The 14,721-nt window shown below is 41.1% G+C and overlaps 1 protein-coding gene and 1 long non-coding RNA gene across 2 annotated transcripts in view; one reads left to right on the forward strand and one right to left on the reverse strand.

Moving 5' to 3' along the window:
• Positions 1 to 1,068: 1,068 nt before the first annotated feature.
• The window catches only part of LOC116848836, an 18,673-nt gene continuing 5,020 nt past the window's right edge, over positions 1,069 to 14,721 (reverse strand). Inside the window, exons 2-3 of the long non-coding RNA XR_004379024.1 lie at positions 1,515 to 1,702; positions 1,069 to 1,168 (exon numbers count right to left, since the gene is read on the reverse strand). This is a non-coding gene — a long non-coding RNA (uncharacterized LOC116848836). The remainder of the gene's footprint in view (positions 1,169 to 1,514; positions 1,703 to 14,721) is intronic.
• Positions 4,588 to 14,721, forward strand: part of LOC116848835 (transcriptional activator cubitus interruptus) — a 187,262-nt gene continuing 177,128 nt past the window's right edge. The window contains exon 1 of the mRNA XM_032825354.1: positions 4,588 to 6,126. Within this exon, the coding sequence (XP_032681245.1) occupies positions 5,873 to 6,126 (254 nt within the window). The 5' untranslated portion in view covers positions 4,588 to 5,872. The remainder of the gene's footprint in view (positions 6,127 to 14,721) is intronic.

The following is a 14,721-nucleotide window of genomic DNA, read 5'->3' on the forward strand; positions in this document are numbered from 1 at the left end:
GGGTGTGAGGGACAAACGACCAGCAGGTTGAAGAGGACAACCGCAACGAGTCAACGGCTAGTTAATGACTCTATGCACTTCATCCCTCTTCCACCGGTGATTATCGAGGCGTTCGTCGTCGCGGAATCTCACTCAAGGCCGATGCGTATCTGGCGCTCTGTGATGACGCCGTTCGCATGTTTGCGATTCGCCAGTGATCGTAATTATTGTTTTGCTGCAGCGACGCATCCAGCGCATTCTTTTCCACTTGATGCGACAAACCTGACTTTGTTCTGCCACAAGTCATAGATATCAAAGGACTCCAATAATGCCTGCTCTACATATCTACATATATCTTTTTGTATCATAACTGTTCATTTTAAGAAAAATCACTCACATTAAATGCAACAGTAATAATGATTATATGTATCCACTTTGTATACTATAAATGCATTTTATGTGGCTGAATTGTGATTCTTCTCAAAACCAATAGTCATGATACAAAAATGTGTAAATACAATGAGCCAAGGTACCTTAATCTAAAGTGGAAGGGAGAGTTATTGGAGTCCTACAATATTCAAGCATCTTAAATGCAGGTTAACAATTGTTTATTTGCGTCGCATCAGAGAACCAATAAATTATTCGAGTTAAGAGAATACCGACATGTTCCAATTTTCTATTTTGCACTGTTTTTCTACTTGATTATACAAAATTGCAAATGATTATATAGAATGCAAGTACAAAATATGGCGGAGAGTATCCTATATTATATAATTTTTTTTAATTTACAAAATATTTTATTTACCAAATTTTTTGTTTACAAAATTTTTTTGTTTTTGATATAAGGTAGAATACTCCACTATACATTAATTTTCATTCTGTCTAAGCATTTAGGATTTTATACAACCAAATAGAAATACTGTGCGAAAGCTGCATTATTTAGTATCCAGCCCTTTAAGGTAAAGCAGGCTGGATAGACGAATAATAGCTGTTTTTGGAGAATTGACAAAAAAAGAACTAATAAAGATATTGAAACAAGGTTTTTTATTGTATTCTATGTACTTTATAGTATTTGTGAAAAACTTGATACGCGGATTTGGTAACAATAATGGTCGCAACAGCTGTCGGCGCGGATCTTGTTTTTTCGAACACACTTTGTGGTGAACGTTGAAACACTTTACAAGATGGTCTGAAAGTAAAAAATGACGTAATCATCTCAAAGAGAAAATTTCAATCAATTGTCTTTCACCTATTAGATTTTCAATTTGTGTATTTCTAAGAAAGTGACAGTTGTTTTAAAAAAAAACACAATTTTTGCCAAAAATTTCAGGTCATATATAAAAAAGCTAAACATATCAAACATATCCTATATGAAGAATAAAGTAAAATGTTTAAAAAATGTTAAAACTTGAGTCAAATTTATCAAATATTTTTTTAGATACTGTGTCTCACTTTGAAAACACTGTTTTGAAAGAAACGTATTTAAAGTTTCAACTTTGAATAACTTGAAAAATAATAAAACAATCAGTCCTTACTTTTAGTCAGTTATCCTTGGTCTATATAGCTTGCCTTTTCTACCTAAATACAAGTCTTTGCTGTTGCTGACCATTGACTTCGACGTCGAATTCTTTCCCCGCGCGACCTCTCAAGGGCGTTTTTCTTGGCGTTGCACATCCTCGGCCTCGTAATATTGTTGGGCAATGCGGCCTATACGCTTCCGATACTTGTAACAGTTGAAAGTAACTCTTGCTACTTTTATTCAAAAGTGAAACCTTAACAAAAATTGCTATTCATGCGACTCTACTGCCGCAATGAAGTATTTTTTTGCCTCATACGGAGGGGGTTAGAAAAGAAGGTCTTCCTGTTTTTTTTCTTACTATCCAAGATGCCCAAATAAGGCATGAAATTCATCATGATATGAAAATGGCATCAGTCTATGTGTATACAATAAATAGAATATATCGGGATAATAAATATACCGAGATTGAGAGGTGAAAAGGAGAGAGGATGCACTTGATCTGTGAAAGTTTTCGCGTCGCCATTTATGAGCGTGCATGAAAAATTCTAGCGATAAAGACAGTCGGGATAGTGAGAGTTAGTAAACGGTTTCTCGAAATGGACGCTCGTTAATTGCGCGAGAGAAATAGATCGCCACGAGAGCCGACGAAACGCGAGTCGCACCCTCGCATGAGATCACCGGTTGTCTCACACGTGCTGCACGGCAACACGAAACCGGAGTAGAGGCAGAACGCGAGTAAAGGCACGACGTACTGACAGTGGGCGGATGAGGGAAGAGGTCGTGTCTTCGGCTGCACTCTTCGAGTGTGTTCCAGATTTTTCCTCGGTTAACTTGCGACCTGGAGAAATTAGCGGCTCTTCTAAAGCTGAGGCAAAAGAAGGGAAACCACCGAAAACCTGACATATGGCGAAAATTCACGGTAGCGTCGCCGGAAGCTGGAACTCCGGAAAGTTACGCCAGACACATGCGCGTCGTTCACGAATCGCTGGTACCTCGGTTCTCGCCGTGTTTTCTGTCAAGTGTTCCGTTTAAGAACAGAGTTTAATAGCAGCATTTAGCTGTCGCTTCGTCTTTTGAGTATTTCATCTTAATTGTATCCCCAGATAGAGAGAGAGAAACATATGTTAATTTGCCAACAATTTCACTAATCGATTTATAAGGGTTGCGTCCCTTATGAGTGGTTCATATATTCCCTAAGTTTCTTGAAGTGTAATTCTACTCGAAGAATAGAATGACTATCAAGTCACTCGAATTCGAGTGATTTTCTACTTATAAGAAATGAATTCCCTATTCTGAATTTCCGAGTAAATATTTTCACTCGAAATTGGATATAGTGAATCCGATGTGCTCCATCGTCATAGGAACATATTTACTCTAATCGAGTAAAACATTCTTTCATACGAAGTCAGAATCCACTTCAGTGCACTCAAAAAAATGCTTTACTGGTTGAGATAGAATTCTGAATGTCACAGTTAAAATGTATCGCTGTTTTTTGTATCTACTAGAAAACTGCCTGTATTTATAACTGAATTTATAACAGAACTGTACATAGAATTTACAGTAATAACATTCTAACAATATCTGCAAGCAAATTTAAGTGGGTGTGAAGATTATACATTCGTTTGTTCTTCTAACCTTTAAGTTGATTTTTTGAGTTAAGATAACGATGAAATAAAGCAAGATATATTTTCAGCATGAAAAAATCTATCGAAAACCATGTATTTTTTCTGAAGAAAAAAAATATGTATTTACATCTGCCAAAAACGTGATCATAAGTCAAGTTATTTCTTTCTGTGGATAAAAAATATCTTTCCTCTCCAGGAAAATATATGATTTCCGATAGATTTTTTCATACTGAATACAGTCCTGTTGGTAGAAATAACATATCTCGCTTCGTTTCATTGTTATTTCAACTTAAAAATCTTAAAAAATGCCTTTTCTCGTTTTGATGTTAAGATATCTCAAAATCTTGACGTGATAGGTAAATTCTGCGGCCGGATTTGAATTCAACGAACAGAAAAACATAAGAAATGACTTATTTCATCAAAAAGGGCCCTTGTATATTTGTGTTATCTATAATTACAATATAATGATTAATTTTGATCATTGATTTGCCGATATTTTAGTCAACCAAAATTGTAGTCGATTAACACACTGGTGTTTGAACAAAGTTTAAATGTAAATCTATTTTTAAACCATTACTGAAAAACTGAATCTGGGAGGGCATAATTGTCTTGTCAATAATAAAACATTCAACCGCATGACAACTCGACGGAGAAAATAAAATTATCATTGCCTCATTGCATCATCTTCGATCGATTGCAATCTCTTTACCAAACTGTCGCGATGTACCGATCCCTCGAAATCAAACGCAGCTACGACCGCGTCAACTATGATCTTCACGCGACGACTTCGGTTATCCACGTTCATCTCGAAGCGTGGTCGAAGGAAAAAAGGGAGAAGGAGAACAAGAGAGGCAGAAGGAGAGAGACTCGTCTCTCCCCGATACACCCACGCGCTTCCCTTCGCGGGAACGAGACGAAAGATCCGAAAGGGCCGAGGGTGGGAGTCAGGGACGGCTGGTGCTAGTTGAGTTGTCGAGCTGACACGCGTTCTCTCTCCTCGTTCAACCGTCGTTCCCGCGGCCAGGTCTCTCTTCGACCTTCGTCACAGCCGCATGTTCCCTCTCTTCTTGCGATCCTTCCCACCATAGCCGATCGAACCGCCTCTCTTTCTCTCCCGCATCGTCCCTCGGCGTCTACTACCTCTTCCCCGTGGAGATTTCTCTTCCTCTCTTTCTCCTTTTCTTTCTTTCTCTCTTGCCACGATCCACACCGGAGGCGTTCATGCCATCTTCCTCGGTCTCACGTCGAATTTTCCTCCTCGCGTCTTCTTCGGCGTCCTCGGCCTCTCTGTCGCACGCCCACCCGAGAACACACAACCGCAGCAGCCACCGCCGCACGCCCGACCTCTCTCCTTCTCGACCATGCTCTCTCCTGATGCTTGCAGCAGCAGCGGAGGTGGTGGTGCTGGTGGTGGTGGTGGCGATGGTGATGGTGGTGGTGGAGGAGTCAGTACCGCCATACCCGCCAAAGCACAAGCACCGTGACAGGGTCCGGATACACGTTCCGAGTCTCGTGTCTTTCCGAAGAGCGGACAGCCTTCTCCTCTCTTTCTCTTTCTTTCTCTCTTTCTCGCTTTCGGCAGCCCCCGTGCCCTCGGAGCGAGACACGGCACGTTGCGGGGGTGGAAGGAACTCGGGTCTACGTCCACGGGGACACTTGGAGTGCGCAACCTAATGTCGGGACGTGTCGAATTCCCTGGGGATAGAAACAAGTGTCGCGGGCGTGTTATCCCGCCGAACGGCGGCTAGTGATCGTCGACGACGACGACAACACGGTGCTCGAACGCACCCGTTCGCGTAGGACGGTGGTCAGGAATGCGATCGCGGGGACACTGGACACGACGTGGTCTCGGCTCGCGTGGACGGTGGACGTCGTGGCGAATTAATCGCGAGGATGGTGATCGCTCGACAACGCGGCCTTATCCGCTAGATCTGACGGAGCACGACGGCGCCGGCAACGACGACGACGACGGGGTCGTTCGCGTGGCGATAATACGTGTCGTGAGTTCGCGACGCGCAACTTGCCGTCGGGATATCAGTGACCAATCGAGCTTGGCCCGCGTGGATTAACAGTGAGTCACCGTATTCGGCGGTCAGTGAAAGGAGCTCGTGTAAGTAGCGAGACCAGGTTGCCGTGGATCGCGTTGGGATCCGTCGGTGACGCGCGCTCCGAAGAGTGAAGCAAACGAGGACCTGAAACGCAAGGAATTCCCAGGCAGTAAGAGACCCCGAGAGCGGACATACCTGAACTGATCATCAGTGATTTAAAACATTCTCGCGCCACGCTAGGGAACTAACGTCCAGGAACCAACAGAATTGGTTCTCGCGGAGACGCCGACGGGCCCGCCGACGGCAGCCACGTTCGTCTCCAACCGCACTCGTGTTCCGATAACGAGGATGTAGACGTGGAGGGCTTGGAGGGTACGTCCCACGAGCCAACGTCGGTCTATCTCGAGAAGCAGCTCGCTCGAGAAGCAGCGAGAAGCAGTCGCGGCAACGTCTTCAGCACAGGGCCGTCGCCCTCCGTGCCGAACAAGTGGACGGCCTCTTCGAGCACGGACTATGTCTGCGGTTGCCATCGGCCGTCGGTCTCATCGTCGGTGTCGCGAGCACGGTGCCCGAACGACCATCGGTCTGCCTTGATCCTGGAGCAACAGGGTGGCAGCTTCCTGGCGCAGCACTTGGCCTTAGCAGCAGCGACCGCAGCAGCGACAGCAGCAGCAGCCGCAGCGACGGCGGCCGCCGGCAAGATGCCGGAGAAGGAGGTCGCTTATCATCAGGAGGCATTCTCGTTGTTGCCGCCGCCGCCACCGCCGCACCACCCGCACTCGGCCTTCTACGCGGCCTTCCATCCGCACCCCCATGCACCACCCCCGCCGACGTTCCACCCGCATCATGGGCCACCACCGCCGCCGCACCCGACGCACTCGGTGGCCGCGGCGGCGGCCGCCTGGGAGCATCACGCAGCAGCAGCCGCGGCCTTCCACGCACCGCCACCTCACCCGTGAGTTTTCATTTCTCATTCACTTAAGGGACGTCTACATTGGAAGTAAGAGTAAGAAATTGACCAACCATAGTCGAATGTGAGAAGAATAATCAACTGATTGGTCAATTTCTTATTCTTACTTCCTACTTCTTGCTGCTTACTTCCAATGTAGACGTCCCTTTAGAATAATGCGAACGTGACACGCACCTCAGAGCGCGAATGCCTCAAGCAGTCCTGTCGAAAGCCGTCGCGGTGTATAATAGGAGCGCTCTATAAGACTATGAAGAAGATTCGAGGGAGAATCGCAAAGGTGCTCCCTAAACTGTTTGGTGTGTAATTTCACTCGAAATATAGAATGACCGACCGAAATCCACTTGAAATCAGCTGATTTTTCAACCGTATGGAGTGAATTCTCCACTCTATGTTCTTATTCTTGAAAAGTATCGCAATATATAATATTTTTATGAAAAGCTATGGTTCATGTTACGTTTTCATCGAAATATCGTGTGCGATATTTTTCAAGAATATGGCCCTTGAACCGTAGAGTGAATATTTCACTCGAAAAGCGGACCTCTTACGCAAAAAACGTTTTGCTGGTTCTAAATGTTACCGTTAAAATTTATCGCCTGTTTCTGCTGGAGAATGTTCTGCGTTAGCACGTAGACTTCACAGTAACAGCATTCCAGCAATATCTGCAGGCAAATTTAGCTCTTGTTACCAATTATTAATCTAGATGGGTGCCACAGAGAAAGACTTTCTTCCTAAATTTTACAAGTAGTTCAATATAAATTCTATCTCTATCATTTATATTGATTAAATAAAAAATATATACGATATCGCAATGTTTACTAGTCATTTATCTTTGTTAATTTCTCGTATCTAGATAATTTCCACCATTTTTTTAAATGCTGCTGATGTGCTTCACCGTCGGTATAAATCCGCTCTAATCGATTGAAACATTCAGTCCTATGGATGAGACTCATCCCAAGTTAAAACGTAAAGAGACAGCCGAATCATTTGAACTTGAACGACTTCTCATTCACATAGAGTGAGAATTCTCCCTCTAAATAGTCAAATAAATGTTTTCACTCTAAATTGTAGAGCAAATCTCGGATGTGTTCCATTAGAACAAATCCGCTCTAATCGATTGGAACATTCATTTCTATGAATAAAAAATTAATTCCGAGTTAAATTCCACTTAAAAAGAAAAGTGAAACAAAAGTCGAATCACTCGAGTCCAAACAACTGTTCACTCACAAAGAGTTTTCAAATCTGTGAAAATCAAATATCTGATGTACTTTATCGTCACTGGAACATATTCAGCCTAGTCCATATATCGCAACATGCGCTCATATAGAATCAGAATCCACTTTAAGCTTGAGTGAAGTATTTACTTCTGCATTTCGAGTGGCACTATCTCTACTCTCGCCCCGAGTAAAAATACTGTCACTCGTTTTCAGTGAGATTCCACACCAAGAAATTCGAAGAATACTCTCGGAAAAGGTTCGTGAAATTATCGTCGGAAATCGTCCTTTGTCATGGAAAATATCTCAGTAACTGAATCAGCACCAGATGAAAAGTCAGTGACGAGAAACGACATATCTTTCTGTTATCGCGACGGAAAATATACGTCTGAGCATTCGGCTGCTTTGAACCTCGTCTGAGATAACTAAAAACTTATGGACTGAATAAAAACTTCCTAGAGAGGAATCTTTTCTGTCCCTACAACTGAGTTCCCAACCCAGATAACAGAAAATCAGTTAACGAATTTTTTTTTTATTATTGTACGCGGAGAACACAACTTCATTAGTATAACTCAATTTTGCCAGAAAAAAACTCGATTATAGGAACCAGAAAATAGTTATAGGAAGTTTCTATCCAATCAAACGTTTTCAGTTATCCGAGTTTTAAAGCGATTGAATATTCAGACGAACATTTTTGGTCGCGGCAAGAGATATCATTTCTCATCAGCGAATTTTGGTCAGATCTCTCTACTCAGTTATATGAACTGAGACTTTTCTCCCGTGTAATGGCCAGTGATCGTCATAAATTTTATAAGTGTATTTACGTATACCCGAGGGAAATATTTAAACAGACGCGATCACAGTACAGTGGGAACGCGATTGTTTATATCGCGAAGGTATGTGGCGTCTGTGCGCGTAACGAGCTCTCTTGGCGCACACGCGGTCGCCTGAGATTAAGGATTAGAATTCCCTATCCGATTAGACATCATTCTTCAGCGAGTGACAGGCCATAATATCGGCTCGCGGAATTTCGATCAAACTTCGTTAATAATTAGCTCACTGCCGGCGCGCGACGTCCCGACCGGCGACTCCACGCAAGCGGAAAGACATTAATTTATGCGTGCTCACCTATAATTTGCACGTACAGGAATATAAAGTACAGCGACACGGACCGACTCGCGGTCGTGGCTTGCGCAACAGCGGCTGATAAAAACTGCTATCGACTAACTAGCCGCGACTTCATTGGAATTTGCATAAATGGTGATTTACGATAACCACCACGCGGCGTAACAATACGTGCCGTAACAAGGTGCGAGCAAGGTGAAGAAGCGTTAGCGGGAAACCTTCAGAAGGCGAGAGAATCGACGGAGGAGAGCGTGGGACGCCTCGAAATTCGTGTCGAACGTCGATGTGAAGCCGTCCCGGTAGACAGGAGAGAAAAATCTCAATACGGATAACTGAATGGGGATCAGAGGAAAAATTCGCCGACGAGAAATAAATCTCTGTGACTGAAGACATTCGTCTGAAAATTCAGCTGCACTGAAGCATGATTGAGACAATTGAAAGCAATCGGGCTTGAGTAGAAATCTCCCACACGAACCCTTGTTCTTATAACAAAGTTTTTCATCTTGTACCCAAGAAACAAAAAATTCCTCTAACGGAATATTTCCGCCTACGCCTTTCCAAACGTGAATTTGGCAGCAACTTAGTCGATTTTTTTTTAAGGGGATGCTGAAAACTCTACCGACAGTATATTGAATTCTTTTGCGATATTTATATCGTATTGATTGTACAGAATTACAAATGCTTTTACGCAATGAAAATACGTGCAAAAATAGATAAAAGCATTGCTCAATATATAACGAAACAAAGAAAAATTTAATATAAAATCTCCAGCTATCAGCTGGTGTAATATTTACCTAAAAGTTTCGTAGCTTATACATACCGAAAATGTGGATGCTCCAAACAGAAAAATTTTGAAGAACATTATTGTATCTTCGTATAAATTCAGAAGCTTAAAAATATCGAAAAAATTTGCGGAAAGATTTCTGCATTTGCGTGGTTAGGTTTTCTGCTGTATAATATGATAAAAAGAGCACATACGTTTACGTAAGTCCTGTATGTACAGGAATTACAAAAAGGATAGCGTGATTGTGTGAGTGACAGTCGTCTCTGCGTTATCGATATTTTTTGAGTTCGTCATCTATTTTAGCATTCCTTTAAAGGTTGCATTCCTTTTGAATGCTTCGTATGACATTCATATTTAACCAAAGTTATGCAAGAATGATCTAACTCATAAAATTATGATTTTTGAGTTTTTGTTACCAATCGGTAATCCACATACATCTGTTTACACAAAATAAGCGCTTAAAATTAATTAAAAAGCAGTTCTTATTTTCTACTAATCGCGTCCTTTTTATCTATTTTTTAAAGAGTTAAACTTGTCAGTAAACATTCTTAAAGATGAAGAAACTGACTATTAACTTCTTGAATGATTGCGATGAACTTCAATTCTATACTTTTTATAGCACAAATCAAATTTTCAACATAATTTTTTTCGGAATGTACTTTATGTAGATTAGATTATTATTGCATAATTACACTCATTTATCATGTAGAAAAAAAATAAACATAAATATCAAAATTTCATCTAAGTAATAATAAGATAAAAGACACGTACCTAACATTTTTATTGTTTTGGTCTTTAAATATGAAAATTTAAACTTTTAACATTGAGAATATTTGTACATATATTGTACGTTGTAAGTTTAAACATTCGTATTTAAAGAGTAAAACAATAAAAACGTCCAGAATTAGATACATGCTTGGAAATTGATATTTTTATCTTACGTTACGTAAAATTTAATGCAAAGATCTGAGATTACAACTTTTAATTAATCTGTTGTTCCATCAATATGATGAAATAATTACATTATATGATGTAAATTTGATAATTAATTCAGTACAATATATTTGCTGTATATAAATGTAATTAAAAAAATTGAAAGTTATGAAATAAAATTGTTTTCATTGTCGATTATTTCACGTCGTGATAACCATGAAAGTCTATCTGAATAAAAAGACGCTGAGCGTCGGAATTTGAATATTCGACTGACCAACTTATATGCAATATCTTTATTTATTTAAAATCAATAATTACGAGAAGCTCTCTCTGATATTCAATCACGAAAATTCAGCTATCGGTCAGGAAAAATAAAATTTGTAATGAATATTTCCCATTTTCTGCCTTTTCATTTTTCTGCATCTGTTTCACTTACTTGATATCGTTTAAAATACGTTTTAATATCATGCAAAATACTAAAATCGTCAAACTTTTTCCAAGCTCTCTACGTTCGATATGCAATATTTTCTTTAAAAACTAAAACTGCAGCACTTGATTTGGCTATAGTATTTTGTCGAACTTCATAGAAGAAAAAGCTTCGTTTTTTAAAGACTGATATTTCTTTCGAAATACTGATGGCACCCGAAGTAATATATTCTGCCAATTTGTACCTGTAATGGGATTACAATAATGGGACGTTTATCAAAGCGAGAGAGTTTCCCATTTGTTAGTGATATCTACAAATAATCAACGGGATTTCAGAGAGTATCGTTTTCACAAGCTCGTAATTCCTCCTTTGAATGCCATCGGTCGTTTTGACGGACGTTTCCGAAAAGAGCAGTTGTTCCTTTGACGGATTTTCGGAGGTATCATGGTCTCGGGACTTTCTGGACATCGTCCTCGAAGAGAGTTGCGTTAGGATAAAAGAAAACGGTGCTCCAGGAATTTGTAAAATATTTTCTGCCGCAGTAAGGTTCCAACGGAACGGCCGGCGGCGCAAACAGGTACAAACAAACTACCTTCGCAACTTCTTTTGTTCGAGTCGTGCGCCGGATCGGCGTATCGAACGGGGCGAAAGAAGCACGGCGGAGAATCGCGTTACAACAGAACGGACGCTTAACGTCTTAATCGAGTTAATTAAGGTCCCTTCGCACGTTTTCACGTTCCGCGAACACGACACGCGATTGCACGCAACGAGATTACCTCCGCGCGCCGGCTCACTACGTGGGGCTACGGATCCCGATGTGGAAACGACGCAATAATTAGACGCTTCGGCGCGGCCCGAACAAAGCTGCGGTTTTCTCTTCCTTTCAGCGCTTCATTTTCGCCGTGGAATCGCGTCGGAAGGATAGGGCAGAGGAAGAAAGAGAAAGAAAAAGGAAGAGGGAGAAAAGAGAGACTGCACTCTATTATCTCTATTATTCCCCTGTGAAGGACCTATGTGTAGACCATGTGTCGATGCCTTGTGACTTTTAGACGCAACAAAAGCGCGCTACCGTGCGCGCCATCAATCCTCCGAAAGCTTTTTCAGCTATTTCGCACTGTCACTCTTCGTGAGGCGACTTTCGTCAGGCCGTCGATGCGATCTACGTCTACGTATTGCATACGCACGTAATATGACGCTTCGCAAGCGTCCCGATTGTGCGCTCACCAATGCGCGTTGATAATCCCGCGACGTCCGGATCCAGATCCTCCACATGCAGCCGTCATAACGCTCAGTCTTCGTCCCATCTCAACGGTACTTCACTTCATCTCACCTTATTACACTGCACCGTACTCGCGGTCGTCTTAACAGCGATTTAAGGAAAAACGCCCGACAAACTTCAGCGTTTCGAATGAGCGACGAATCGCGTGGGAAAAATCATGGCATGAAGATCACGGATTCTTCGGCGAAGTGTCGAGAGAAAAGATCAAGATATCGCGTATAGATAACGCGGATGCTTACTCAAGAAATGAGAAGGCTTTTATCTTTAGTTTTGCTGATTATTTATATTTATTAATTAGGCACACTAAATTTCACGAATCCTGTCGCAAGTCTTAAAGAGATTTCATCATCTACAAATCAGAGATTCGAAAAAATTTCTAAAAGAAGAATAAACCTTGTTTCTTATGTTTATTTATTTTATGTTTTTGTCTTCTTTTCGAATCTAAAATCAAAACATGCCATAAAGTAATTAAAAAAAAAAACTTCTTGAGGAGAAATCGGATGGATCCCCAAATATTTTTAATTCTGGGGGTTCAATAAAGAGAAGTTTCTACTAGTTTCTACTAGTTTCAAATCAGTACAGGTAAAATCCCCATGAAAAAGCGCTCATGAATACTTACGTGCAAGACCCTACACAGAAAAGTGAAAAGGTATTTGTAAATAAAATTGTATAGCGAAATAATTGTAGTCGCATAGAAAGAAAGACACAATTCATCGAAAAAATGTGTTGTTATAATTAAAAAATAATTTTCATTAACGGAAAGTACAAAATATTGGATTGAGAATATGATGTTTTCAAATGTCATAAGAAGATATCATTATCATCAAAATAATCATATTATATTTCTTATATGAAACTTATATATAAATAAAATTGTGACAATATTGAAATTCAAGATTTTCAAATTCTCTTCTAAGAAAATTATATATTGTTGCTTAAACATAAAACAATAATTGTTAATTTGAATATTAAGTTTAATTTAATATTAGGTTTAATTGGATAAAGGAATCTGAGACATAATACATATTTAAAAACATCATACTCCCAACCCAATATTTTTTTGTGCTTTCCACTAAAGAAAATTATTTTTGATTAAAAAGAATTTTTGAATAAACATTTTTGGATAATAAGAACACAAGTTTTTCTTCGTCAATCATATAAAATATATATTTGCAAGTAACTTATCTTCGTTTAACACTATGTAATCTGTTTTAAAAATTAACGTGTCAAAAATAAAAATATTTTGCAAACTTCTATGCAGTAATCCATTTTAGTAGCAAGTAATTTGCTGCTTTTGTATGGCCAATGTCGAGAATGACTGCAATTTATTATGAGATTAACCATTTCTTTCCCTCAGTGTACATGCGAGAACCCACAACCCTCCCTCCCCCCCCAAATAAATCGCATTAATTTCTTCCACACACGCACCAACATAACGCTTTGAGGACTGTTGCGATCGCTTATATATTCTCAGCAGCTTCTAAAACTCCGACCGTCAAGTCATTATGTCACACATTCATTAACTTAACATCTTCCATATAGTAATTTTAACTGTGCACACTATACATAATATTTAATCCCCTTCCTTGTCATTCAAAAGCCGTCAAAGTATATAATTCCTGCGCGATGACAGCTGCTTGCGGTAATCGTCAAAGTAAGCAATCGCATCGAGATCGAGAGAATTAACACATCGCGGAGAACAGGCACAAATGCGATAAATCTTTAAAGATATTAGATCGGACAGAGCGACACAGAACGACGTAATATACATATGTTCGAGAAAAATATGACGAAATTAGGTTGAACGACCGAGTCCTCCTCGATGTCGGTTATGAAACTTAATCGCAACACCGGTAATCCGTATCGGGAGGCCGCCGAGCCGACGGTTAATTAATAATGCGCGAGTGAAGTGACAATTATGCAAAAAATCGAGCTGCGCGCCGATCACGGCCGTGCCGAACGACATGAATATTTTTAGCAGCGGTGAAAAAAGACGGACGCATTAAGAGCGTTGTAAAACTCGGCGCTGATTCTTCCATGGCATTAAATCAGCCGGCAAACGTAGCAGGTGTTCCGGTACGAGCAATCACCGGAGCTCCAGTATGTCGGTCCAATTAAGCATTTAATTGCAACAGTTGCCACCCTCTCGATCATCCGCAATATCGTATCGATAAAGGGCCACGTCGGCCGGCCGGCCGCGCGGCCAATAAATCCTCGTCGGCCGACAATTTTATCGGGCGACGCGAAATTGCGCGCTCGCGCGTAGAATATCGATCTGTATAATTACGGCGACTATATTACGCGCCGCTCGCGAGAATCTGCCGAGTCTGCCCGCGTGTAATAGCGCGGAATTAAAAGGATATCGACACGCGGAAGACAGCCCGCCGCGACATCCTCGTAGGGATGGAACGCGTTCTCGCGTGACTCCTCGGATGATTTGTGTGGCGCAAGGTTACACCTTCGAACAAAAACCATTACCTTTTACGATCTATTAGGTGGTAAACTTAGTTCCTGCGATTTTTTTGTTTAAAAAACTCATTTATTTCGACATCTAAAGCAAAAAATACATTAATCGAAGTATTTTCCCTCGCTAGCTATACGTTTTTCCCATCTTTCGGGCAACACGTAGATTCCGCGACGATAGAACGATTGGTCTTTTGATGCAATCCATTCGTCGATCCATTTTCGCACGTCCTCGTAATTTCTGAAGTGTGTATCCACCAAGCCGTGCTGCATCGACCGGAACAAGTAATAGTCCGAAGGAGCTAAGTCTGGTGAATACGCTGGGTGCGGGAGAACTTCCCACTCGAGCTGCATCAGT

The sequence above is a fragment of the Odontomachus brunneus genome, unplaced genomic scaffold, assembly GCF_010583005.1.
Source record: "Odontomachus brunneus isolate Ranch 3 - 2012 unplaced genomic scaffold, Obru_v1 Obru_scaffold_101, whole genome shotgun sequence".
NCBI classification, from domain to species: domain Eukaryota; kingdom Metazoa; phylum Arthropoda; class Insecta; order Hymenoptera; family Formicidae; genus Odontomachus; species Odontomachus brunneus.